The 24,837-nt window shown below is 39.2% G+C and overlaps 1 protein-coding gene across 1 annotated transcript in view; it reads left to right on the forward strand.

The window, feature by feature from the left end:
- TIPARP (TCDD inducible poly(ADP-ribose) polymerase) overlaps window positions 1–24,837 on the forward strand; it is a 36,479-nt gene that overhangs the window by 6,561 nt on the left and 5,081 nt on the right. Inside the window, exons 3-4 of the mRNA XM_032225897.1 lie at window positions 21,653–21,821; window positions 22,593–22,774. Coding sequence (XP_032081788.1) covers window positions 21,653–21,821; window positions 22,593–22,774 — 351 coding nt within the window. The remainder of the gene's footprint in view (window positions 1–21,652; window positions 21,822–22,592; window positions 22,775–24,837) is intronic.

A 24,837-nucleotide genomic window follows, 5' to 3' on the forward strand; every position in this document is an offset into this window, starting at 1 on the left:
ACTAGACATACCCAATTCCAGCAACCATTCTTTATACTAGGGGCGTGAAACTGGCAGCCTACGGGCTGGATGCGTCACGGGCAGACCATGCCCACCCACCCCGCTCCGCAAAAGCAAAAAATGTCACATGACACGATCGAGTTTGACACCCGTGCTTTATATGTTTTAGCCTCCCTTTAATGGATCCATTAAAGGGAGGATCTCAGGGTGTCTAATGCACATAGAGCTCTCTGGGAACTCTTTAGAATGGGTTGCACCCAGGCTTGGCTAAGCACCAAAGGACTTTAGGCTTGAATTGTCTGTGATGCAAGCAGAGCAATCTGTGCTAGGAACAAAGGAGTGTATGAAGTAACATGTAGACTAACAGACCTTTGGGAGAGGAACATACTGTCTGTTGTCTGTATTTGCCAGCAGAAAATTGGATTAAATTCTAGGCAACAGGGTAGAGATACAGAGTAGAAGAACTTGTGCACCACTCCTTACTAATTTCTTTAAAGCAGAGGTTCACACATAATCTGAATACCCAAGGATGCATGTGACTCTAAAGCCGCACCCAGAAGTCTTGAGAGAGGCCCCTGAAATCACACCCAAAAGTGGCTACTGGATCAAATAGTTCATGTGATAGGATTGCATGTCTATGCATTCATATTTTTAATTGTGTTAAATATGATAAAATGTTTATCTGAAGAATGTTGACATCATTTTATCTCATTGCTTCTGAGCTTAGCCAGCTGTTTGTCCTGCTCCATAAGTGTTGCTCTTGGAAAGCTGTTGTAGGAAATTATTGTTGATCAAAACAAAAAAATTCACAGGATTACTGAGTGTCTTTAATGGGATCCCCATAGGAACCGGTTAACAAATACTTAAAAAGCCACACACACAGAGCTATTGGAAACCAGAGAGTAACTCACAAATGGTTGCTGGTGTGACTGGCCATTGTACGACATGGGCTTGCTAATGCAAGGTCTTTTTTCCTTGCTTTAAGCTGCTTTATTGACTCAGCTGCTTGTGGAGGGTTGGGAGAGTATCCGCATTGCACTTGTTCATATTTTGCACAGCTGAAAAGAACATGGGACGCCTCTTTCTAGATCAGTCCTTCTCAATCCTGGCAACTTTAGGATGCATGAATTCCAGCTCTCCATGCTGGCTGAGGAATTCTGGAGGTTGAAGTCCGCAAATCTTAAAAGTTGCTAAGGTGGAGAAACACTCTTTTGTCTGCAAAGGATGTCAAAAGAAACCTCTTGAAAGTATTTTGAACTCCCTCTGCAACTCTCTCTTGTCGCTGCTGATTCTAACAGTATGGCATATTACATCCATATTGATTATAGAATTTATTTGAGTACTTTTTTAGATTCAAGGGACGCTGTGGCTCAGTGGCTAAGACTGTGGCTGAGCTTGTTGATCAGAAAGGTTGGCAGTTTGGTGGTTTGAATCCCTAGTGCCACTTAACGGAGTGATCTCCTGTTACTTGTCCCACCTTCTGCCAACCTAGCAATTCAAAAGCATGTAAAAATGCAAATAGAAAAATAAGGTACACCTTTGGTGGGAAGGTATCAGCGTTCTGTTTACCTTCGGCATTTAGTCATGCCGGCCATATGACCACGGAGATGTGCTGGCTCTTCAACTTTGAAACGGAGAAAAATAGGAACCACCTTTGGTGGGAAGGTAACAGTGTTCCATGCGTCTTTGACATTTAGTCAGTCTGGCCACATGACCACGGAGACGTCTTCAGACAGCGCTGGCTCTTTGGCTTTGAAATGGGGATGAGCACTGCCCTCTAGAGGCAGGAACGACTAGCACATATGTGTTTAGGGGAACCGTTACCTTTAGATTCAGACCTGAATCTAGAAAGAAATGTCAAAACTGGTTGGTTTTAATCTGTGTGCCTGTAGTGCTTTGGGGGAACTGTGCCGGAGAAATTAGCTTGCACCTATCCTTGTTATTAAACCATCAACAATAGCAAAAACAGGGCTGGGAGAAATGATTTTGTATAGCTCTGACCCACAGCTATTTGCCATACTTTGAAACAGCTGTACTGCATGACCCAAAAGTTCATGCCCTCATCTCTCATCCTAGGACATTCCACTTGGATGGAACAAAGCCTTAGTTGCACCCACAAAATTACTGCTGCTCCAAGCGATTGCCTCGGCAGCTGGGCTGGTTTTGCAGGACCCACTTGACATTCCAGTCTAGGTCAGCACAGAAGTAGCCTAGGCTTATGCAAATGCAGAAGGAAGAGTAATCGGGAGTGATTTAACTGACACAGTGAAAGTGTTGGGAGTAGGAGGAGGGACAGGGTGGCTGTCAAAAAAGTAGTAGCAGTTGGCTGGTTGAACAGTTGCCTTGGGGAAGTTGTGGAATTTCTCTTCGTGACATTAAAGCAGAAGCTGAATGAACCTCTATTGAGGATGGTTTGGCTCTGAGGAATGTCTAATGTGCATGTTGTAGAGAATGAGCTCAAAACTCTAGTCTCAGGACTTTAAACTTTAGAGGGGTAATTCAAATCAGTAATTCAAATACTATTCTTGTTCATTCTTGGGAGACCTGCCTGCCATGTGATCATTTTCTTTTGAAATCTATAAAGGGAAAGAAAATTGATTTAAAACTTGCATGTTGTTTTTGCAGCAATCAGTCACTTTATTCTTGTCTACATCAGAATGTCACTTTAAACCCTTAGACAATAACAAACCTAGTTTTGGTTTCACTCCTCTCCCAAATCATGGGAACGTTCACTTTATCCTTATATGTGTGTAGGAAATGGCCGCATTGCACCTACTATAAGTTGCAATTTTCAGATGTAGAAAATGTGTTTCCTTAAGAGAGAGAATGAAATCTTTATGTAGTTGGGAAAAGCCAAATTGTAACTTCTTAGCACATGTGCATACAGGGCAAATTATTGATGAAAAGAGGAAAGAGTGAAAATATAGAATTAACCCCATGGCATTAAATAGAGTTGTTTTCCACAGAGGAAAATAGCAAAGCCCCTTTCACAATGTGGTCTTCAGAGCACTTTTAAGATTTTATCTAATCTCACTGTATTCACGCAACACCATTAAATTTAACTGTCATTTTACAATGCAGAATTTCTGGCTGGTTATTATGTTCAAAACTACTAAGCTGGAATTATTTACATTGTTTTGCATTCACTCCTGCGAATTACAATTAAAGTACCCTATTAAAAATATCTTCAAATAAACAACAAGGTTGCCATAAAAAGTATACAAGACAATAATAATTCTCTAAATAAAACATTCTTTAAAGAAGATAAAATTAATTGACTAATTAAATTTAATTAAAATTAAGAGAAAATTAAGACACCAGAGTCTGTAATTGTATAGGTAGACTTGACCTGTGACTGCAAACCTATGGCACGCATGCCCAAAGTGGCACATAAAGCCATGTCTCCCAACATGCACGGCCTTGCCTGATTGTCTTCCGGGTTTCGATCAGCTGTCCTTTGCAGCAGTGCCAAAAATCGGTGTGTGCATGCGCGCCGGCCAGATGATCGTTGGGCGCGCATGCGCACTAAAATCTGGATGTTCTGGAAAGCCCCAAGTGTCTGTGTGTGTGTGTGTGTGTGAGAAATAGAGAGAGACGTCTCCATGTAACCTTTTCGGCATTCAATGCTGAAAAGATTCACCATCACCGTCCTGGACATGACCACAGTTGTGCCCAAAATTTCTATTGCTAAGCCAGACAGTTAAGTGAGCACTTCATCTTATGACCTTTTTGGCACTGTTGTTAAGTGAATCGCAATAGTTATTAAGTGAATCATATGGTCGTTATGTGAATCATGCTTCCCCCATTGATTTTGCTTGTCAGAAACCATTTGGGAAGGTTACAAGCAGTGATCCCATGACCCTGGACAGTGCAACTGTCATAAGTGCCCAAATTTTGATCACTGGGACGGTTGTAAGTGTGAAAACTGATCATAAGTCACTTCTTTTCAGTGCTGTTGTAACTTCAAATGGTCACTAAATGAATGTTTGTAAGTCAAAGTATGTGTATTGGTTATTTTCCTGGGCATTGAGGAAAGAATATGAAAACCTATTTTTATATTCAAGCCCCCTCCACTAAAGCATTTGAGTTTTTAAGACTGCTGCTAGGATAATTATTAATGATGGGAGCTAATGAATTTTTAAAGCCTGCACATTTTTTTCCTAAATGTGTTTAGCTGGTTTATTGATTAATGCAACTGAATTGTTCCTTTGCTTTTTTGCTATTAAGCTGCTTTGATCAGTTATGATTCAGCATATCTGTCCTATCATCTTGCTGATGGTTTGCCAAAAAGCTTTAAAATATTTGAAGTGGCAAGTCATCCTTTTATCTTAAAGCATAGTTTTACCATTTTCATTATTTGCCCAGGTCATCTGCTGGAAGACTAGTGGGCTTTTTCTTATGACCACTGACTAGAACGGGGGTCACCAACCTTTTGGACCTCAGGGACCACTAAATTAATAACTTTAAATCCCTTGGACCACTAATATGATTTTTAAAAAGATAAATAGCATTTAGTGCAATATAAAAAAGGCAAATAATTTTTCTATGGACCACCAGTTGATGACCGTTGGACTAGATACAGTAATGGCGAACATTTTTGTTGTTGGGTGCCAAAAATGGGAGGTGGTGTGCACGATCGCACGTGTGCATGCCGGCACCATAATGCAAAGTCGCCCCGCATGCCCATGCCTGCACAACCCCCCGACACTCCCTCACCATCATGCGCGCCACTGTTTGCCACCAAGCTGAGCTTGGTGTTTTTTTTTCTGGGGAGGCCGTTTTCCCCCTCCCCAGACTTTAGGAAAGCCTGTTGAGCCTGGCGAAGGCGAAAATGACCACCCCTGCCCCTCCACCCCCAGAGGCCCTCCTGTAGCCAGAAATGGATCATTTCCAAACTTCCAGTTGGCCTGTTGGACCCATTTTTCACCCTCTCCAGGCTCAACAGGCTTTCATGAACCCTGGGAAAAATCAGCTGGTTAACGCGCGCATGCCGGCAGATATCGCTCCGCGTACCACAGGTTCACCATCACGGGACTAGAAGAACAGAACGAAGGTCTGATCCACCAGAGTGCAACTTATGTCCTTATGTTAAGACAAAAAAAAAAGTTGGGGTTTTCTATGTTTCTTTGTCAGCCATGGTTTGCAGCCTAAATCTGGCAGCTGTATTATTTTATACTCAAGTACATTACAATGATAGACAAAGGATACTTCCTCCCATTGATGTGCATTCCTTCTATCCTTGAGTCAGCGGGAAAAGGGATGCTGATTAAAAATTTTGCCGTCCAGATGAGAACTGTCTTAGTGAAAAGGCAGCAACTGATACTGTCTTTTCAGTTTTAATATAGAACAGTTTAAGGGCAGCAAATTAGTGTATTCTCCCATCAGCATTTCCCTTTGTCACGAACAAAAGGTGTACATGTCCCAGGATAACGTTGCAGGCTCCAATCTGAGTCACCTTTGGTCTCGGTGACTGACTCACATTGGACTCTGCAATGTTTCCCTTTGTACCCAGCCTCGCCTTCTGGGTTGGAAGAACAATTGTTGAAATGCTCTGAACATGTATGGGACAGCTGAAATCTTCTGAAACTGCAAGGGAAAAAAATGCCATGTCATTGAATTTGGTAAGAAAGCATATTCCTTTATGTCTCAAATGAGAATTGGACCATAGATTTCTATGCCTGAGGAGTGGGCCCAAACATCCTTACCAATACAGCTTCCATCTCAAGCAGGATGGATTGGATTTAAATCAAGTCGATTTAAATCACTAGCAAAAAGGCTGATTTAAGTTGGAGTTGATTTAAATCATAATTTTTAAAGAGCAACTGTCATCTCTGACCTGCTGTTGACTCAACGACAGTCCCAATATTGCAGAATATATAGTACATAACTAGGCTCCATTTCATGCTGAATAAAGTAAATTATATTAATGTATCTTAAGTGGAAAACTATCTTTAGATCAGTGTTTCTCAACCTTGGCAACTTGAAGATGTCCGGACTTCAACTCCCAGAATTCCCCAGCCAGCATTCGCAGCTGGCTGGAGAATTCTGGGAGCCGAAGTCCACAGGACTTAAAGTCGCCAAGGTTGAGAAACACTGCTATACCGTTTCAGACAAATGGCTATCCAACATTTTCTTAAAGACTTCCAGTGTTGGGGCATTCACAACTTCTGGAGGCAAACTGCTCCACTGATTAATTGTTCTAACTGTCAGGAAATTTCTCCTCAGTTCTAAGTTGCTTCTCTCCTTGATTAGTTTCCACCCATTGCTTCTTGTTCTACCCTCAGGTGCTTTGGAGAATAGTTTGACTCCCTCTTCTTTGTGGCAACCCCTGAGATATTGGAACACTGTTATCATGTCTCCCCTAGTCCTTCTTCTCATTAAACTAAACATGCCCAGTTCCTGCAACCGTTCTTCATGTTTTAGCCTCCAGTCCCCTAATCATCTTTGTTGCTCTTCTCTGCACTCTTTCTAGAGTCTCCACATCTTTTCTACATCGTGGTGACCAAAACAGAAAGCAGTATTCCAAGTGTGGCCTTACCAAGGCATTATAAAGTGGTATTAACACTTCATGTGATCTTGATTCTACTCTGTTTATGCAGCCTAGAACTGTGTTGACTTTTTTGGCAGCTGCTGCACACTGCTGATTTATATTTAAATGGTTGTCCACTAGGATTCCAAGATCCCTTTCACAGTTACTACTATTGAGCAAGGTACCACCTATACTGTACCTGTGCATTTCGTTTTTTGTTGCCTAAATGTAGAACCTTACTCTTTTCACCATTGAATTTCATTTTATTAGCTAGTGCCCAATGTTCAAGTTTGTCAAGATCCTTCTGTATCTTTAGCCTATCTTCTGGAGTGTTGGCTATTCCTGCCAGATTGGTGTCATCTCCAAATTTGATGAGTTCCCCATTTGTTCCCTCATCCAAATCATTGATGAAGATGTTGAAGAGTACTGGGCCCAAAACAGAGCCTTGGGGTACTCCACTGCATACTTCCCTCAGTGCCATTGTAACTTGAAACGGTCACTAAATATGCTGTTATAAGTAGAGGACTTCCTGTACTTGGAGAGAATTCTGGTGGCCTGGGATTTGCTGCATTTAGAAGGGCTGATATTAAGTCCCAAAGGGACTTAAAGGTCTCTGGAAGTTGAGTTATGGCAATTGGACTTCTTGTTGATTTGAAACATTTCACTACTTGTACTACTTGTTCAGTTCAACTGAAGAAGCTACTTGGATAAGCAGCGACATGTTTTTGAATCAACAAGAAGTCCAGTTGCTATGAATCAGCTTCCAAACTACTCTACCTAGATGGCTGAGAATCTTCATTCTTAGGGGTATCCTAACCTTGTAAGCTGCCAAGCTTCCCTGGTTTGTTCTATTTAGGAAAAAAGGCGGAACTCCTCTATATCTTAAATATCTTAAATATTTTAGTATCTATTCATCAAAAACAATTCTGTAAAAATCTATTTGCACTCCTTTTAGGTTTTCATAATTTTTGCATTTTAATTGCCACTGAATATTAGCAGAAAAGTTATGTAGTCTTGATAATGGAGAAGATTGGGAGCGATAGTGAAGCTTCCCAAGTATTTTATTTGAGATTTCTGGCGTAATGCTCCAAAAACCAAATGAATCAAATTGAAACTTCTTAGCTATGTGGGTGTTGTTGTATTTGTCAGAAACCAAACATTTCATTTTCAATAAGAACCTCATACCAACTGTTAAGCATAGAAGTGATTCAGTCATGGTTTCGGAATGCTTTGCTGCTTCAGACATGCCACAATTAAAGGAAATGTATATTCTGTTTTGTATCAAAATAATTGGCAGGCCGTCTTATCTTTCTTTCAGCTAATGCTGAAACAGGAGTGGTTTGTGGAGCAAGGCAAAGGGTCTCCATATATTGTATGAGCAAATTTAGCAGATGAAGCAAAACAAATCCAACATTTTTTAATCATCGGGTCAAAGCCCAGAGTTAAACCCATAGAAAGTTTATGGCAATAAGCTAGGAAATGCTAGAAAACTCAGCTGTTAAGGTTAGGGAGTTGAAGCAGTTCATTTTGGAGAAATTGGCCTAACTTTCTACATAGCCATGTGAGAAGTTATTAGTACCTAGAGGAAGAATCTGTTTGCTGGTAAGAATAATGCAATGAATAACTGAATACATGAGGTGATTACTTCTTCACATGACTGCATTAACATGTTGGATTGCCTTCTTTAGGGATTCTTTTTCTTCCAGGATCCACGTGAGATTTAGTGAAGAACATGATCCCTTGAATTTGCCATGAAATATCTTTTGGAGCAAACCTGTCCACTAATCTTTTTTTAAAAAAAACACCAAATTATTCTTATTTTACCAATTCACATTATTATTTTTGCATATTCCCAATAGCTAAGTTTAAGTAACATGTTAGGAGTCAATGGGATTGGTTAATTTGTGACTTAGTATATGATGAGGTTTAATTTGTAGTCCAGTGCTAAGATACCCGACCCTTCTGTTTGCGTGTTGGGAAAACTTTATTATTGATTTAAGTCATACTATGATTTCATTACTTAGGCATAGTACATTACATGAATTATGGTTTTCTCCCCTGGGTTTAATTTAATGTGTTTTATAAACCCAACTAATGTGTTGTGCATTGGATTCTTCTAGTTTCCAATGAAGTCTAGAAAACCTGAACTTTTGAAGCCCATCCCAGTTTCACATGGAGCCTACATGTGGCCGCTGCACTGCAACTTTCCTCTCTGTTTTTCAGATGATGTTGTGTATCCTGGCAACTCAACAGGGGTAGTGGTATTTTTGAACCTGACTCCTTTAGCATTTAGCTTGTGAGCTTCCTAGTTCACATGGTTACCACTCTGATTTGGCTAAAGCTATTAAAACTTCAGCGGACTATCTGCAAAGCTTGCCAGGAACGAGGAAATGTCTAATTCAGCAGTTCTGAGTATCCAAGAGATGGACAAGCTGCAGCCAGCCTTGGGTAGTAACCTGCAGGGGATAGCTGTTTGTTTTTTCCCCTTTGTTTTGAATGGCTTACATGGCACAGTGACCCATCACTGCACTTGGTATCCACAATACCTTCATTGTTTGGTGCTTTTAAGTCCATTCATGATTCTGGACCAATGGCTCATCCAGAGGCTAAAGAACAAAGTGCCCTACAAGTAGCTTGCTTTTCAGTTGATCTTACCCCCTGTATCTATTCTAAAACTTAAATTCAACCTTGCATTCCTTTTTCTTTTCTGCTGCCCAACCTTGTTGGCAATGTAAGAAAGAATAAATAGCCATACGTACAGATAGGGGTAGATGTGGGGGGTGAGAAGTATTGAGCAGCTGCCATAGCCTATGCCAGTTAAAGGGGGCTTGTTTGTACTTGGCATCTCCCTCACAGCTGCTGTCCCTCTGTGCTATCACTTGCTTGGCTGATTGCTTTGTCCAAATCCGCAAGGAGTGAAGTGGTAGAGCACATGGCCTTGACTTTTTCTTTGGGCATAGAATTGTTTGGGGCCATGAAGGAAGGGAATGGACTCTATACTGATAAGGAATTGGGGAAAACACAAAGTGGGGGAATACCCATTCAGGTTTTCTTGCCCAAGCTGTCTTCCCCTTCCCTAAAATCTCCTTGGAATTAATAGTTTATGCTTATTGAAGTCTGTTTTTATTTTCATAATTTTTAGGAGGCTTTTATAGACGTTCTGCTTATATCCCTCAAGTGGTTGTCCTTGGACTGCCAGTCATATAACATACTACTTTTTCACTTTTTACAATCTGCATTGACTATGTAATATGGGGGTCTTCTGGAAGTTGATAACATGCATACTTACATGGAGGTCAGTCCTCCTAAATTTAGAAGGATGTATATTTTGAATAAACTTTACATTTCAAGTTTAGAGTCGTTGAAATGGTTAATTCTAGTTAATTTTCTTCAACATTATTACAAATATCTTTATTTTTTTATGAGCCCAGACTGAAAAACAAAATTAAGTTGGTTGTCAGTGAGGAACATATTTTGATTAATGGTGACTTGGAACCTCTACTCTTCATCTGAAGCCATGATTACAAAGAAGAATGGGGAATTTGCTGTGTGGTGAGAATATGTTAAAAGAATGGACTGTGCTACTCTGTGGGTAGAATTTTGAATGCTCCCTTACATACAAGAGCCTCAGCAAATAGATTTAACACATCTGTGTGTGTGTGTTAATTTTAAAAACCTTGTGTGTGTGTGTGTAAGTTTAAAAATCATGCTAAGGAGGATTCACAAGGCAAAATCCATCTGCTGACTAGCATAGTTCAGTTCGTTTTATCATCTTCACATTCTTGCATCTGATTCTTTTTCATGTGTAGGCCCAGTGCCATGTAAATAATTTCCCCCTTGCATTTGGAACATGAAGTTCAAAGGTTTTCTGCTAATCTGTTTTTCAAAACAGAATGTAGTGATTATACTTCTGGCACCATATAAAGGCACATAAAGCTGCTCCTGTTGAGTCAAAGTGTTTGCTATTTTAGCTGCAGGTGTCCCGATAGCTTATTTAAAAATAAATTCTAGTACATAATGGAACTTATTTTTATTTGCATCTGTTGTACAATATGATCAGAATCAGATTGCCATAACTGAAACTGTTGGCATTTTTCTTTGCTTTCAACATGGATTGCAGATTATATTTTGATATGAAGATGTCAGACTTTTTTTTAAAGTCCTGTAGCTTTTTAAGTCCATGTTCTTTTAACTTAAAATCCATGTTTTCCTGGAAGTCAAAGTTTACCTAACTTGAAAAATTACGCAGGGTAATCTGCGTATTCCTCAATTTATGACTGTTAACGACTGTAGCTTAGAGCCCCTCCAAAAGGTACTTGTGACCAGAGGTGGTATTTAGCAGGTTCTGACCAGTTCTGGAGAACCAATAGCAGAAATTTTGAGTAGTTCGGAGAATCGGTAAATACCACCTCTGACTGGCCCCGCCCCCATCTATTCTTTGCCTCCCAAGTCCCAGCTGATCTGGACGAAATGGGGATTTTGCAGTAACCTTCCCCTGCCATGCCCACCAAGCCACACCCACAGAACCAGTAGTAAATTTTTTTTTAATCCCACCAAGTTCTGATGCCCTCCCCCGATTCTGATGTGACCCTATTCAGATCCTTGACAACTAATCCTCCTTTTTAGTTATTGGCAGTATGATGGCAGTTTACACCATTTTTGCCAAAAGCTGGTGTTTACTTCTAGTTTCAGGCAAAAATGTTCCATATTGAACAGTGAGCTGTCTTAGTAACAGCTGTGTTTGCTTAATGACCACATATTAATTTAATGACCATGGTGATTTGATTAATGACTGCCACAGGGAAAAAAAAGTTTGTAAAATTGAGTCAGTCACGTGATGACTCAGTTTGACTTATGTATGATCATAATGGACTCCATTATGGTCATAAGCTAAGGACTACCTGTATGCTGTTTCAGTGACAGAGATAACTTACTATGAATCAATACAGATGAATTTGATTTCTGGGCTGGTTCTGAGAATTGCATCGGCTGGGTCCTTGGGCTGTGCCAAGACTAAAAGAATCAAAAGATCTAAAATGGGAGCCGCTTTGAATGATTGTGGATATCTGTGTTATGAGTTCCTGCAAACTAGTATGCTGTGTTTATACAGGAAACAAAGTGATTAGACTCTCTCCTTATAGATCTCAGAAAACTGAAAGACACATGTTGGAAGTGGTGGGGGCAGAGTAGGTAACTGTCAACACTCTCCTGTTTACTTCTGTTACTATGATGATAAGATTGGGGAAGCAGCTGTCACCTGGTTTGATCTAGGTCAGTCTGTTCCTTGTATAGGGGTAATAAATGCATGGCAGCCTAACAGGAAAAGAAGGCATAGGTGAACCCAGCAATCCAGTTCAGCCTATTCAAGTGAATTGTTCCAAGAAACTTCTGATTACCACCTGTGTTTTAGTTTTGTTAGCCATGAAGAAGGAAAAACATCCTCCAAATATCTGTGCATGTTTAAAAGTGTTCCAAGCTCAAAATAGTACTTCGTACTCAAAGCAGTTTTTGTTTCAAGTTTAGGATACTTTAATACTTCACATTAAAAATGGAATAGGAAATTGGTTTGAATCAAACTGTTTTGCATATTACTATCAAATATGCTTGGCCTTTATATGGTACAAATGAATAGAGAGAATTTGTAAAAAAAAAAAAAAAAAATCCATGCTGAGAATGGTATCAATTCCCATTGCCCTAAGTCAGGGAAGGTTAACCTTTTTGTTGTCGTGTGCTGAAAGCATGTGCACACCCACACCCATAATGCAATGCATGTGTGACACGTCCCCGTGCCTTGCACACATGACCCCCCCTTGCATTCCCTCACCCCCCCCCCACGCCCTAGTTTTGGCCTAGTAGGCCTTCCTGCAGCCTCCTGGGACCAAAAATGGACCACAGTGGGCCTGTGTTCCCCCTGCACATGTGCACATGACTCTCCCCTGTGCATGCGTTTACGTCTCCTGCATGCATCCCGCCCCCTGCACATGTGTGACAGAGACCCAAAAATCAGCTGGCCGGCGGGAGGCGTATGCACAGTGAAGCTCAAGTAGGGCGATGGCTCATTTTTCCGCAGAGAGGGCTCTGCGTGCCATCTGTGGCACACTTGCCATAGGTTCGCCATCATGGCCCTAAGTAGTAGTCCTATAGTAGCTACAGTTGGATAGTAATGAAGAGCATGATGTTCATCATAGAGAGTTCAGGACTAGTTACTTCATATCAGCCCAACTTTCCTCACAGGATTATTGTTCAGAAGATAAAATAGGAAATGTCATTTTCTCATGTAGTTAAGGATATAAAAATAAATATAATATAGAAAAATGTTTTGTGGACAAGGTGTTTTTTTATCCACAGGAGGCCCAGTCTTTACTACATCTAAGCATTTCTTTCTTAAATAGAATTGCTTTCAATACAGGTAGTCCTCAACTTACAATTGAGCCTCACATTTCTGTTGCCAAACAGGACAGTTGTTAAGTGACTTTTTTGTCCCATTTGATGACCTTTCTTGGCAAGTTGTCAGGTGCATCACTGCAATGTTAAGTTAGTAACATGGTTGTTAAGTGAATCTGGCTTCCCCATTAATTTTGTCAGAAGGTCACACAAAAGGTGATCAAATGACCACGGGACGCTGCAACTATCATAAATACATGCCAGTTTCCAAGCATCCGAATTTTTGTCATGTAGCAATAGCAATAGCAGTTAGACTTATATACTGCTTCATGGGGCTTTCAGCCCTCTCTAAGCGGTTTACAGAGTCAGCATATCGCCCCCACAGTCTGGGTCCTCATTTCACCCACCTCGGAAGGATGGAAGGCTGAGTCAACCTTGAGCCGGTGAGATTAGAACCGCCGAACTGCAGCTTAGCAGTCAGCTGAAATGGCTACAGTACTGCACTCTAACCACTGCGCCACCTTGGCTCATGTAACCATGGGAATGCTGCAGTGGTCGTAAGTGTGAAAAACGGTCATAAGTCTCTTTGGAAACTGAGGCTTTTTGTCAGTCTACCACCTGTGATGTCTTCCCCAGTCTTACCATTTCCCTATTTGTGCACCTGTGTGAACGTTTCTATAACTGCTATTGTTCTATAATTGGGAGTGTTTTTGGGATGGCGGGATAGTACAGAAAGACAAAAGTCCATGTCTCAAGTTTCAGTTTGCCTTTTTAGTCATTTAATTGTAAATTGACAATGAGAAATTGGTTCTGTTCTCTGCTTTGGTATCCGTTTCCTTTGCCCTGGAAGATGTGCTACTTAGAGCAACTTCTATGCTGTTTAAACAGGACTCTTTGTCACAATACTTGCAAAAATTAACAATTTAGATTGGTGTATTCACTTAGTAAAAGTGGACAAATTGTTCTATTACTAAATCTTTTTCGAGAGAAATGTCAGATCAATGGAGCAATGTGTTGATTGTATAGTAGATTTTTTTTACATTTGTCTCTTATTTTTTTCTTAAAATATAATAGTAATTAGAAATCAAATATTAAACATCAGTTCCTTTAGAAACACATAATGGGATTAACTGGTGAAATTTTAGGTGATATTTTTAATGGTAATTTTCATCACTTAGATAAACAAAAGTCTATAATTTTCAATTAAAGAAGTCTTAGGAATCCATCCTTTAGATTCTTAGAAAGGCCATTCTTTGTAACAGTACTTTGGGATAGAAATTTCCTTTTTAAATAATTCCAAATTGTATTATTTAATATGACATAAGGAGGAAACATTTCTCATACTGTACATAGGAGTGAACATATAAATTTTATTTGATTAACTTTTAACAAAGCTGAAGCTTAATTGAATTAAATTTAAAGTTTGTTCTGGACCACCTTTTTGGAAAATGTGAGCTGACATTTACACCTCTTCAAATTTGTGGACTGTATCCATGCTTTAAAACAAACGTACTTAATTATTTAGATTCGTAAATACTGATAATGATCTTGAAACCAGGCTGTTATTCCCAAATTGGCTTTATTTGTAATTGAATTGTTAGGACTTTGAAAACTGTGCTTTCTGTTTAAAAACGGTTGAGGTCATTTTGGGTTTTTTTTTGGAAAAGCTTCTTTTGTTTGTCAGCTGTATTTTTCTTGATAATATTTTAAGTAGTGTTTTGTCTCTCTTTGTGATTTGAAAGTTACAATGAACTGAAAGAATCAGAGCCAGATTATCTGTGGAATTCCCTAAGGACATCTCCCCATCCTGCCAGGGCAGATAAGATGGGCATGCTTCTAGTTTCTTTGCCTAAATATTGCCATCTAATGTGAGTGGCTAGCGTGAGTTCTCCATGGGATCTCCTACCCTGCCCCTGGACTTTTTAGCAGACTTCCTAGCTTTCGGTAAAGCTATGAAGATCTGGCACACACACACACATACACACACCCAAAAAAACCACTGGAATAAGATGAGGTAGCTTACACATCAGAGGTTTGACTTAGCACCAGATTTCTGTTTTAAATACATTATGTTTCATTTTTATAATTTTAGGATGGCTTTTATGCTGTTTAAACTTTTGATTGGGAGCTGCCAAGAATTAGTTACAAGATGGGCTGCTACATAAATGTTTGAAATACTTAAATAAGAGTCACAAACAAACTTGCAATTTGTCCACTCCTATTGCAGAAGTTGTTTTTTCCGAGCCCGGTTTTCATGGAGGGGATAAAAATTCTCTGCTTCTGTGTAATTTTCCCAGAGATGTTAGCACTCAAACCTCTCCTCTGTTCCATACAGCAAATTGCTCCGTGTCCTGCTTTATGTTTTCTCAGTAACCTGAAAGGAGGCATTGACTTCCACATACTCTCCTTCACTGAATTACTTTAAAACTTGGAAACTAGGAATTGCATTCTATGTTAACTTTGGTTGTGTTGCGTGCATGCCTAGCTACTGTTGCTATGCCACAAAGGGTTTGGCAAAAGGGGAACAAAGAGCTTTGTCAGCCAGTTTCCAAGAGTGATTAAGCAAAACCTCGTTCTGCATGTGGTTTTCCTCCTTCCTCCCTTATAACTGCAGGGCACAGACCACTTGACCAGTGCTGATGAATCAGGGCATAGTCACTGAAGCAGATCCTTAAAAGACGGGGCACATTATCCTCCTGTCTTCTGTCAGGAGACTTTTAGCCAGGAGGCTGAAGTTAATGTGGTACATGGAAGCCGTTATGGCACGATGAACTGACTCCTATAGTCTGCCCTGTCTTTCTCAGTAAGGCATTAATTGAATATGAATGCTGCTTCCACGCCCTATGTGCAGATTAGGAAAATCATGTCTGCAGAAGTTTTTATTGAGTAATTTGTGCATGGAAATCAACCTGCATCTGGCTCTCTTGTACGCACTCATTTTTGTGCCCTCGTGCCGTGTCAACATGTGATGCAAAGGGATGTGTTTTACTAGGAGTAATAGCAATGACATTTAGACTTATATACTGCTTCACAGTGTTTTACAGCCCTCTCTAAGCTTACAGAGTCTTACAGAGTTCACAGAGTCAGCATATTGCCCCCAACAGTCTGGGCCCTCATTTTACCAACCTTGGAAGGCTGAGTCAACCTTTAGCTGGTGAGGATCGAACCCCTGGTATTCAGCAGAATTAGCCTGCAATACAGCAGTCTAACCACTGCTCCCCCATGGCTCCTGTCAAATGGCAACTCTTGGGAGGTTGGATAGGCTTTATATGGCTGAAAGTCACCACTTCTTTCATCATTGTAGAATTTTTTGTAACTTTCATGGCATCAAACCTTCAGATTTCATGTTATACGTTCCTGCGTACTATCAGCAGAAACCCTGATCTTCACACAAATCACTATAAAGTAGGCTGATGGTACCTCCAGTGTTGTTATAATAGGGCAGAATTGAGATGATAATCCAGAATTCATTTGAGATTACGTAGATGATTTTGAGTCTATTTGTGAGCTCCCTAGAGTTATTGAGAGTTGAATGGCGTACACATTTTAATAAATTATTATTGATAAAGGTTTGTTCCTTTTTGTATACTAATTAATTCAACAAACTCATGTTCTGATTTAACATTTTGTATAATTTTTATAATTATTAAATAAATGTAATTATCCAACTACTGAGACACATCCTTCCAGTAGCAAATATTATAAAATATTAAAACTGATGCTTAATTTCAACCAGAGCATTTAGTCAAAAAGGCAACAGAATGGTGGTCTAGTGCTGAAGACGCTCACCTCCCACTTGGAAGGTTGAGGGTTCAGTCCCAGGTAGGAAAGATGTTTCTTTCATAGGGTGCAAAGAAAACACATCTGCTGCAAATTCCACGTAGGCATCAGGAAGGGCATTCAGCCAGTAAATGCTCAGCTCCATTCAGTCACCCAGACTCTACCCCAAATAAGGACCACAAGGTCGTAAAATGGGAGGTTTTTTTATTTAATCAAAAAGGCTTAATCTTTAAAAAAATATAATATTATATCTTTCCTACCTGGGACTGAACCCTCAACCTTCCAAGTGGGAGGTGAGCGTCTTCAGCACTAGGCCACCATTCTGTTCCCTTTTTGACTAAATGCTCTGGTTGAAATTAAGCAAGTTCTACTCCTTGCAGAAATGGCTTGAGTTCTTTTTGGTGAAATGCAAATTAATAAAATCCTTTGGAAATGTTTTCGCTACTGACAAGAAATAAGCTTACTTAAGGAAGTTTCTTGTGATAGAGTCCAGTTAGGAAGATTTTGGAGCCCTTTCTTGAATAGCAAATGCAGTCTATGAGTTCAAAGTGTTACTTATCATTTATTGGGTGGGTAGGTTGCAAGGAACCATAACCCACACTGAAACTTTCTTTACTAATAGTAGTCCTGCACATGCTAATTGAACTTTTGAGATTCCACCAGCCACAGATGTGTTCTGAGCAAGAACAGAGAGGGCAATGTCTTCCTCACAGCTTTCCCAGAAGTGGACTGGCATTTTTAAGTAGCCAAATTTGCTAAAAGCAGATGCTCTCTTCAAAAGTTTGGATGGAGAGTGTTTTAAAAACCTCTCAGTTTTATTTGATTATGTGCCATTAAGTCATTTTCGACTCCTAGCAACCACATAGATTTTCTTTATGACAGTCTGTCCTAGCTTGGTCTTTCCGCTCTTCGGATGATGCAGTCATCCCCACTGTAACTGAGCTTATCCACTTTGCTTGTCTTCTTCTTTTTCTTCCCACCTTTCCATCTTTAGAGCCTTCTCCAGAGAGCTTGGCATAATCAATTCTTCATATCCCGCTTCTTCTAAGATCAACCTTGGCTTCCACAGAATGGCAGAAGGAATACTGTTGCTTTACACAATTCTGATCTTTGTAGGGAGAGACACATCACAGCATTTGAATATATTTCCCAAGGCATCCATGACTGCTCTACTAAGTTGCTAGTCTGTGGTGTATTTTTGACTGTCTATTTCTTTACTATTAATGGTTGATCAATAATAGAGGCCATCTACCACTCCAGTTATTTTCATTGTCACTTCTAAGACGGATTGTTCTACTTACTGTCATTAGTTTGGTCTTTACCTTTAGTTTTACTCCATTTTTTAAATGTATACCTTGGTTTTTAATTACTAGAGCTTGCAGATCTTTTTCATTCAGCTATCGGTGGTAGGATCAGCACAGTGTTTGTGTGTGTTTATAATCTGTCGTAGAGGCTTTAAGGAGAGTTGATGAACTTTAGCACAATTTTGCATGCCTTCTCCTGCAAAACAAGCTGAATTCAACCCTTCCTTCTTTTACTACCCTGTTTTCCCGAAAATAAGATCTCCCTGGATAATATGCCCAATCGGGCTTATGAGCGCATGCGCTAAAATAAGCCCTCCCCTGAAAATAAGACCTCCCCATAAATATTTCAACATAGCAGCAGCCATGAGGTGACCACACTTGCCGCCTCCTGCACCTCAAAAATAATAAGACCTCCCCCCAAATAAGGCAAAGTGCTTATTTTTGGGAGGGGGGGTCAAAAGAAAATAAAACCCTGTCTTATTTTTGGGGAAACGTGGTAGAGACTAAATTAGAAATGCTGTATGTCTTTTAGTACCACTAAGAACAGAATGTGGCTATAGTGACAAATGATGTTATTCTCCTTAGAGCTAATGGTGGGGAACCTTTACCACTTTACTTCCCAATCCACTTATAAAGACTCTTCCAAATCATCTTCTCCCTACCACCATTTCATTAAGAGCAACTTCTTATAGTTCACAAAACAGAGTATAATTAGACTGTGCTCCTTAGCAATTTTTTAATTTTATTTTCTTTCCCAGGGACTTTTAAAACTAAGATTGGGCTCTGTATTTCAAAGGAGCCATGCAGTAAATTTGGTACATGACTCCATGCTCTGGTAATTGCCATTTAGTACATCTGGAAGGCACAGGAAATTGCAAATGAGCTGTGTGGCAATATAGAATTTGAACGTTGAATTTCTAAATCACCATGAAGTTTCAGATGCACATGTGCATAGCCACCAGCCGAATCCCTTTTGAAGTAAGCAGCCATATATATGCAAAACACAGAAAAAGAATGAGAAGTAACAATTAGAATAAATCAGATACAATATGATAAGAAAAATTTAAAAATAGCTAAATCTGTTTACAGCATCATTTACTCTACCTCTCCATACCTTCTATTCTTATAACTAATCCTTGCTTTAACTGTGTTCACACTCTACTCTGCTTCTTAACTTGTCATTAAAATTGTGGGGTTTTTTACATTATAGGCAATAATGTAATATAGCAATCTTAAGGTCCAAAGCTGTAGTTTGATGTGCACTCTTTTATGAAGTTGTTGTAGAAGGGAGATGGGAATCAAGTCGTCCATAGATTTAAGCAAGTAGTTTCTTAGCAAATATGGTACTCATTCTGAGTCTGGAAGATTCTAACAGATAAGTGTGTCTCTGAAATGCTATCCATCTGGAATCTGGTGGGTAAATCCCTCTAAGAAGGCTCATTTGAGTTTGAATATATTATCAAAGTTTTTTTTTAATAAAGTGAAAAAAAGATAGAGTCATTTGACCTTTTATGCTTTCCTATGGTCAGATGAAAGCACAAAACTTTAGGTTCTCTAAAATGAATTTCTGGATTAAATCTGAATTGATAGGCAAATTAAAGGAAAAGGTTTATCCTGTCCAGTCATGCCCAACTCTAGGGGTGGTGTTCGTCTCCGTTTCTTAGCCAAGGGAGCTAGCATTGTCTGAAGACTCGATCACGTGGCCAGCATATGCCGAGGTGCACGGAACAGTGTTATCTTTCTCATGGTACCTATTTATCTATTCGCATTTGCATGCTTTTGAGCTATAGTTGGGGAATATCTGTATTAGAAAATGCTCCATATTTTTTTCTGAAAACTCAAAGAACGATTGCTCATACTAAAAAAAAATGTAGATGAACTCCCAGAGAGAGTGCTGTGCTACATATAATATTAGCGCGGTGGTGGGGGGGAGATATTTTTTTAAAGTCTTGCTTTGCCTCTAAGGCTTTGGGAGCACAAATTATAAGAGGACAATATAAACTGCAGCTCCCTTGGAATGTGCAAGCAATCAATACATATCATGCTCACAAAAGCAGTTGTCAGATTGAATTCTTGAACATTTCATTCAAAATGTGATGAGTTTATAAAATATGTCATATTCAGGTATTTCTCCAACTATATTGAGTAGGAAGTAGGAGTAGTCACTGGGTTGTTAATGAAGAAAAGGAGAAAGGCCCATGGATCTGTAACAAACTACCCATAACGAAACAACTTACCTTAACCCTGGAGGTAATTAGGAAGTCAGAAAGGGTTATTTGAACCATGAAGGCTATACACAGTGCAAAAAAATACAATGTGGTTGGCTTTTGCCCTGCTTCTGCTTTACAAGGATATTATGTCTTACTGCAAAGAAACAATGGTATCATAAAATATCTTATCTTCCATTTGCTGGAGTTCTGTCTAATAACCAAAGAAGCGATTATACCTATCATAAGAATTTCCATAGCAATGCAGAACAAAGAGAGACCAATACAGCCCAGGCTGGAAAGTACTCAAGAGTTGTATGTAGTCTTGGATGGGTTCTATCCCCATTTCTGGAGATCCCCAGCTTATCAAATGTGCTCTAGAGAAAGGAACAGTTTATTCATTTGTTTGTTTAATTAATTTAAAAAAATACCTCCACCTGTTGTGCAGCGTACCTGCAGACAATGTACAACATTTTAGTAAATAATTTAGACGTAATAAAATATATGGTAATGTAAAATATAAAGGACATAAAATCCTTTATTATCAGAAGTAGTTCAACAATATTATAACATTTTAAATCCGAAAATAATTGTTGGTAGCCAAATTCATACAAATAAATGTTCCTTGCATTATGCATGTATAAGGAAAAAACATCACTCCATAGAGTGTAATGTATTTGTCCGTCCGGGATTTATTGCAGTGGTGATGAAGAAGGGGGGAATCTATCAAAGCCTGTCAAAGTAATCAAAGAAGGCAGATTAAATTCTACCTGGTCTTTGTTTTGGATGGTGGTGCTGGTGATTGTATCATTTATTGGAGCATGGTTTCTATTCCTTGTTCTCAATAGTTCAAATTATCAGAATGGGCTGCAAAAATGCAGATTTAAGGGCAGCAAAGAGATTATAAAAAACACTACTACTTTATTCAGATGATCCGTCAAGTAGTCATCTAGAAATTTTCAACCCAGGTCTGATAGTCCTACAATATCTCCCCATTTTCTTTTTGTTTTCTGGTTTCTGCCCATATTCTGTTCAGTTCCCAAATCAAATCGAGAAAGATAGATATGAAAGAATAGATAATGTGTACTATTAAAATAAAAATTACTGGGAGAATGAAGCATGAAAGGACTGAAGATTTTTGTGGAAGATTTATGTGTCTACATACAAACTCTTAGAACATTCTAATTAATAATATCCTCCTTGCAGATCTGTTTGAAGGAAAAACTAAGCTAAATTAAAGCTCCAGGGGATGGAGAATTGAGAGTTGATTACGGGATTGGAGAATAATGAGAAGCCCATAGTTAGTTATTTCTACGCATTTAATAACAAGTTTATTTTGGCTTCCAGTCCCAAATGGCAGCCCTTGTAAAAATAGCACTGCTAATATAGCTTTCAGTCCGTTTCTGACCAAATGGAAGAACTGAACCTTTTCTCATCTTCTCCTTCAGAGGTCAGGAGTTTTTAGTGGACCTGAATGCCCTGACGTTTTATGATACAACTGAATTTGACCAGTTGAGGAGACTCTCTACACCTGTCTGCACAAGTACTGACTCCAACTATCATACAGTCTGGAAATATTTCTGCAGGGATCACTTTGGCTGGAGAGAATATTCTGAGGTAATTTCGCCATCATCAGGATAACATACTGGGTTTGGTTGTGTTGGCCTGCTTTGAAATTACCACTTAGTCAGGAAGCTGGGTTTCTGCAACACATTTAATCAGGTCAATTAAAGATCTAATGTTTGTGCTACATGCTAGGCTTAGTTAGTCTTATAACATGAATTCTTTTTGTGGCTTAATGAATTGTGCAAACTCAGCCCCTTTGGTTGGTCTTAAGAGCTTGAATGCTTGAAGGTGCTGTCCAGAGACCAGTAATTTTCTTAATATAGAAATAAGGGATACGCTCAAAGGATTTTACATATTATATTCATTTATTCATCTACTTCCTTGTATGAAGAAAGTGAAACTTTCAGCCAAACGTTGAGTAGGCTGTTTAAAATTTACAAGGATACATAACATGTGACAGTTCATTTGTTATGGAAATGTAATTCTCAGCATCCAGAGAAAATGGGGTCTATTGTGGGAGATCCTTAAGAATTATAATTCAGTTTCGAGGAAACACAAGTTGACATGCGTAGTTTTAATAATTTTAGATACTGAATTTGTTCTGGGTTGGGGTTGCTTTGATTGTTGATTAGAGTGGGACGGTACTCCCTATGAACAGGTCATTATGTATGATTACATTTTTATTAAAATTATTAAGAAAGCTTGGCTGTGTTTGAAAGGAGAAGGGAAGTCTTGCTTACTCTAATGAGTAATTCTACAAAATAAAAAGAAGTTGATCATGAAATAGATTTAAGTGAATTATTATTTTTTTACTTCAAACAGCCTGTAGTACGATTGATAGAAGAAGCCAACTACCGAGGGTTGGCAGAGGTCCGATTTGTTACATGGCACAATCGTTACATCTTGAACATTAAAGATGGCTTCCAGCAAAATGCATGTGTTCGAAGAGAAATCAAGAAGAGACCTCTCTTCCGCTCCTGTGTGATTCTCATGCCATTTTTGCAGTAAGTATTGCAATCTTTCATGTATCTCTTGGGGTCCTGAGTAACAATCATGGGGTGGTGGCCCAGTTATACAATATACAATATAGTCTAGTGAAGAGAAGGACCAGGGGAGACATGATAGCTGTGTTCCAATATTTGAGGGGCTGTCATAGTGAGGAAGGGGTCAAACTATTTTCCAAGGCATCCGAAGGCCAGACTAAGTATAATGGATGGAAACTGATCAAGGAGAGATTCAACCTAGGAATCAGGAGAAATTTTCTGACAGTGAGAACAGTCAACCAATGCTTGCCTTCGGAAGCTGGGGGAGCTTTATTACTGGAGGCTTTCAAGAAGAGATTTGACTGACATTTGTCAGAAATGGTGTAGGGTCTCCTGCTTAGGCGGGGAGTTGTACTAGATGACCTACAAAGTCCCTTTCAACTCTGTTAATCTGTAATCTGTAAATTGATTGTGTAGCTTTAATGGGCGGGGGGTCTCAGTCATAGTGTTAACCAATTCTTTGTTTTTGTAAAACCAAGACTGCACAAATAAACTATCTATTTGTCTATCATGCACGTACAAACACATACACAACATAATAAAAACAGACAGTGGCTTTGTTAGATGTTCTTCTGATACCACAGATAGTCCTCATTCAAGGTTTACTCATTCGGTTACTATTCCAAGTTATGATGGCACTGAACGAACAGTCCTTGCAGTTGTGGCCATTGCAGAATCCGTACAGTCATAGGATTGCAACTTCACAATTATGACACCACAGCATTGCACAGTCCCATGAACTGGCATTTGCTATCTGCACTGCCAGCTTCCAACAAACAAAACAAATGGAAAAGCCAGCAGGAGGTCACAGATCGCTTGAGTGCGAGACAGGGCAACCATGCAGAATTCGCCTAATGACAGCAACTGGGGCAGCCTGAACTGCTGTCGTAAGTTGGCATGATCATGGGATATTACGCCTTATGACCACATTGCTTAGCAATGGAATTACTCATAAATGCCAACAACTCTGCCTGGCAGTCATCTACTCAAATGTCTTCCTTTTAACTGTAGATACTGATTGCATTGGTTTCTGTTGTGGAAACACTGAACTGAAATATGCTCCTGTTTTTCCCCCCTTTTTTCTATTGGATTTCTATTAATCCTCTCTATTCAAATGATTCTGCTCCTTTGACTAGCTACTAATCCAATGGGATTGTACAAGGGGCACAGCTTTCACTTATGCTAAAAGCAACAAACTAGCTTGAACATAACGTTTATTTTAATAAGGGTGGAATTGCACTAGCCTTACACAATTTGCTTTTGCTAAATTGACAAAAGCATGCAGCCACAAATGATTTAAAAAACTTGTAAATATTTAATTTTAATAAGTAAAAAATCATTATTTGAGCAGCCCTTTTTCTTCAAGGAAGTTACTTTCCATTTTCAAGTCACTTTCCAGTTCTCGGCTGTTTTTAAAGTTGGTTCTGTTTTGATGGGAACAAGGCAGGTTGGACTGCTGAATAATTCAATGCAGAAGTGAGCAACATGCAAATATTTCTTTCTGGAAACACAGCCACCCATATTTTGACACTTGTTTTGGAATTGAATCTTAATCTTTATGGATGGCTTTGTTTTTAACACCGTTAGCCAGACCCAGTCAAATTTGCACTCAAGTTCCCTTTAAATTCCTTTGAAAAACTATTTATATTTAGTATGAACTGCACTGACTTTGAAAGGACAAAAATGGAATTGACCTCATCTGGATCTAGCTCTTTCTGGGTGCATTATTTGCTTTCTAAGAGCTAGTTAATAGGCATTTGAAATTGCCATAGTTCAGCACATATACTGTTTATAGCTCTCTATTGAGAGCATCGGATTTAAAATAAATGGAATAAAAATAGTTTCATTGTTGGTGTCTACCATTGATCATCCAACCAAAGAGAAAATGTGGTTATTTTTAAAGAGTAAATTGCTGATCTTTCACCAAGCATCAATTAGTTGTGATGGTTTTTTTTTAATTACTGCAGCATTTGTTGGGAGACAAACTCTGCCAAGCCCTCTACTTCCAGGAAATTCCTGACCTT

The sequence above is a fragment of the Thamnophis elegans genome, chromosome 10 (genome assembly GCF_009769535.1).
Source record: "Thamnophis elegans isolate rThaEle1 chromosome 10, rThaEle1.pri, whole genome shotgun sequence".
NCBI lineage: Eukaryota > Metazoa > Chordata > Lepidosauria > Squamata > Colubridae > Thamnophis > Thamnophis elegans.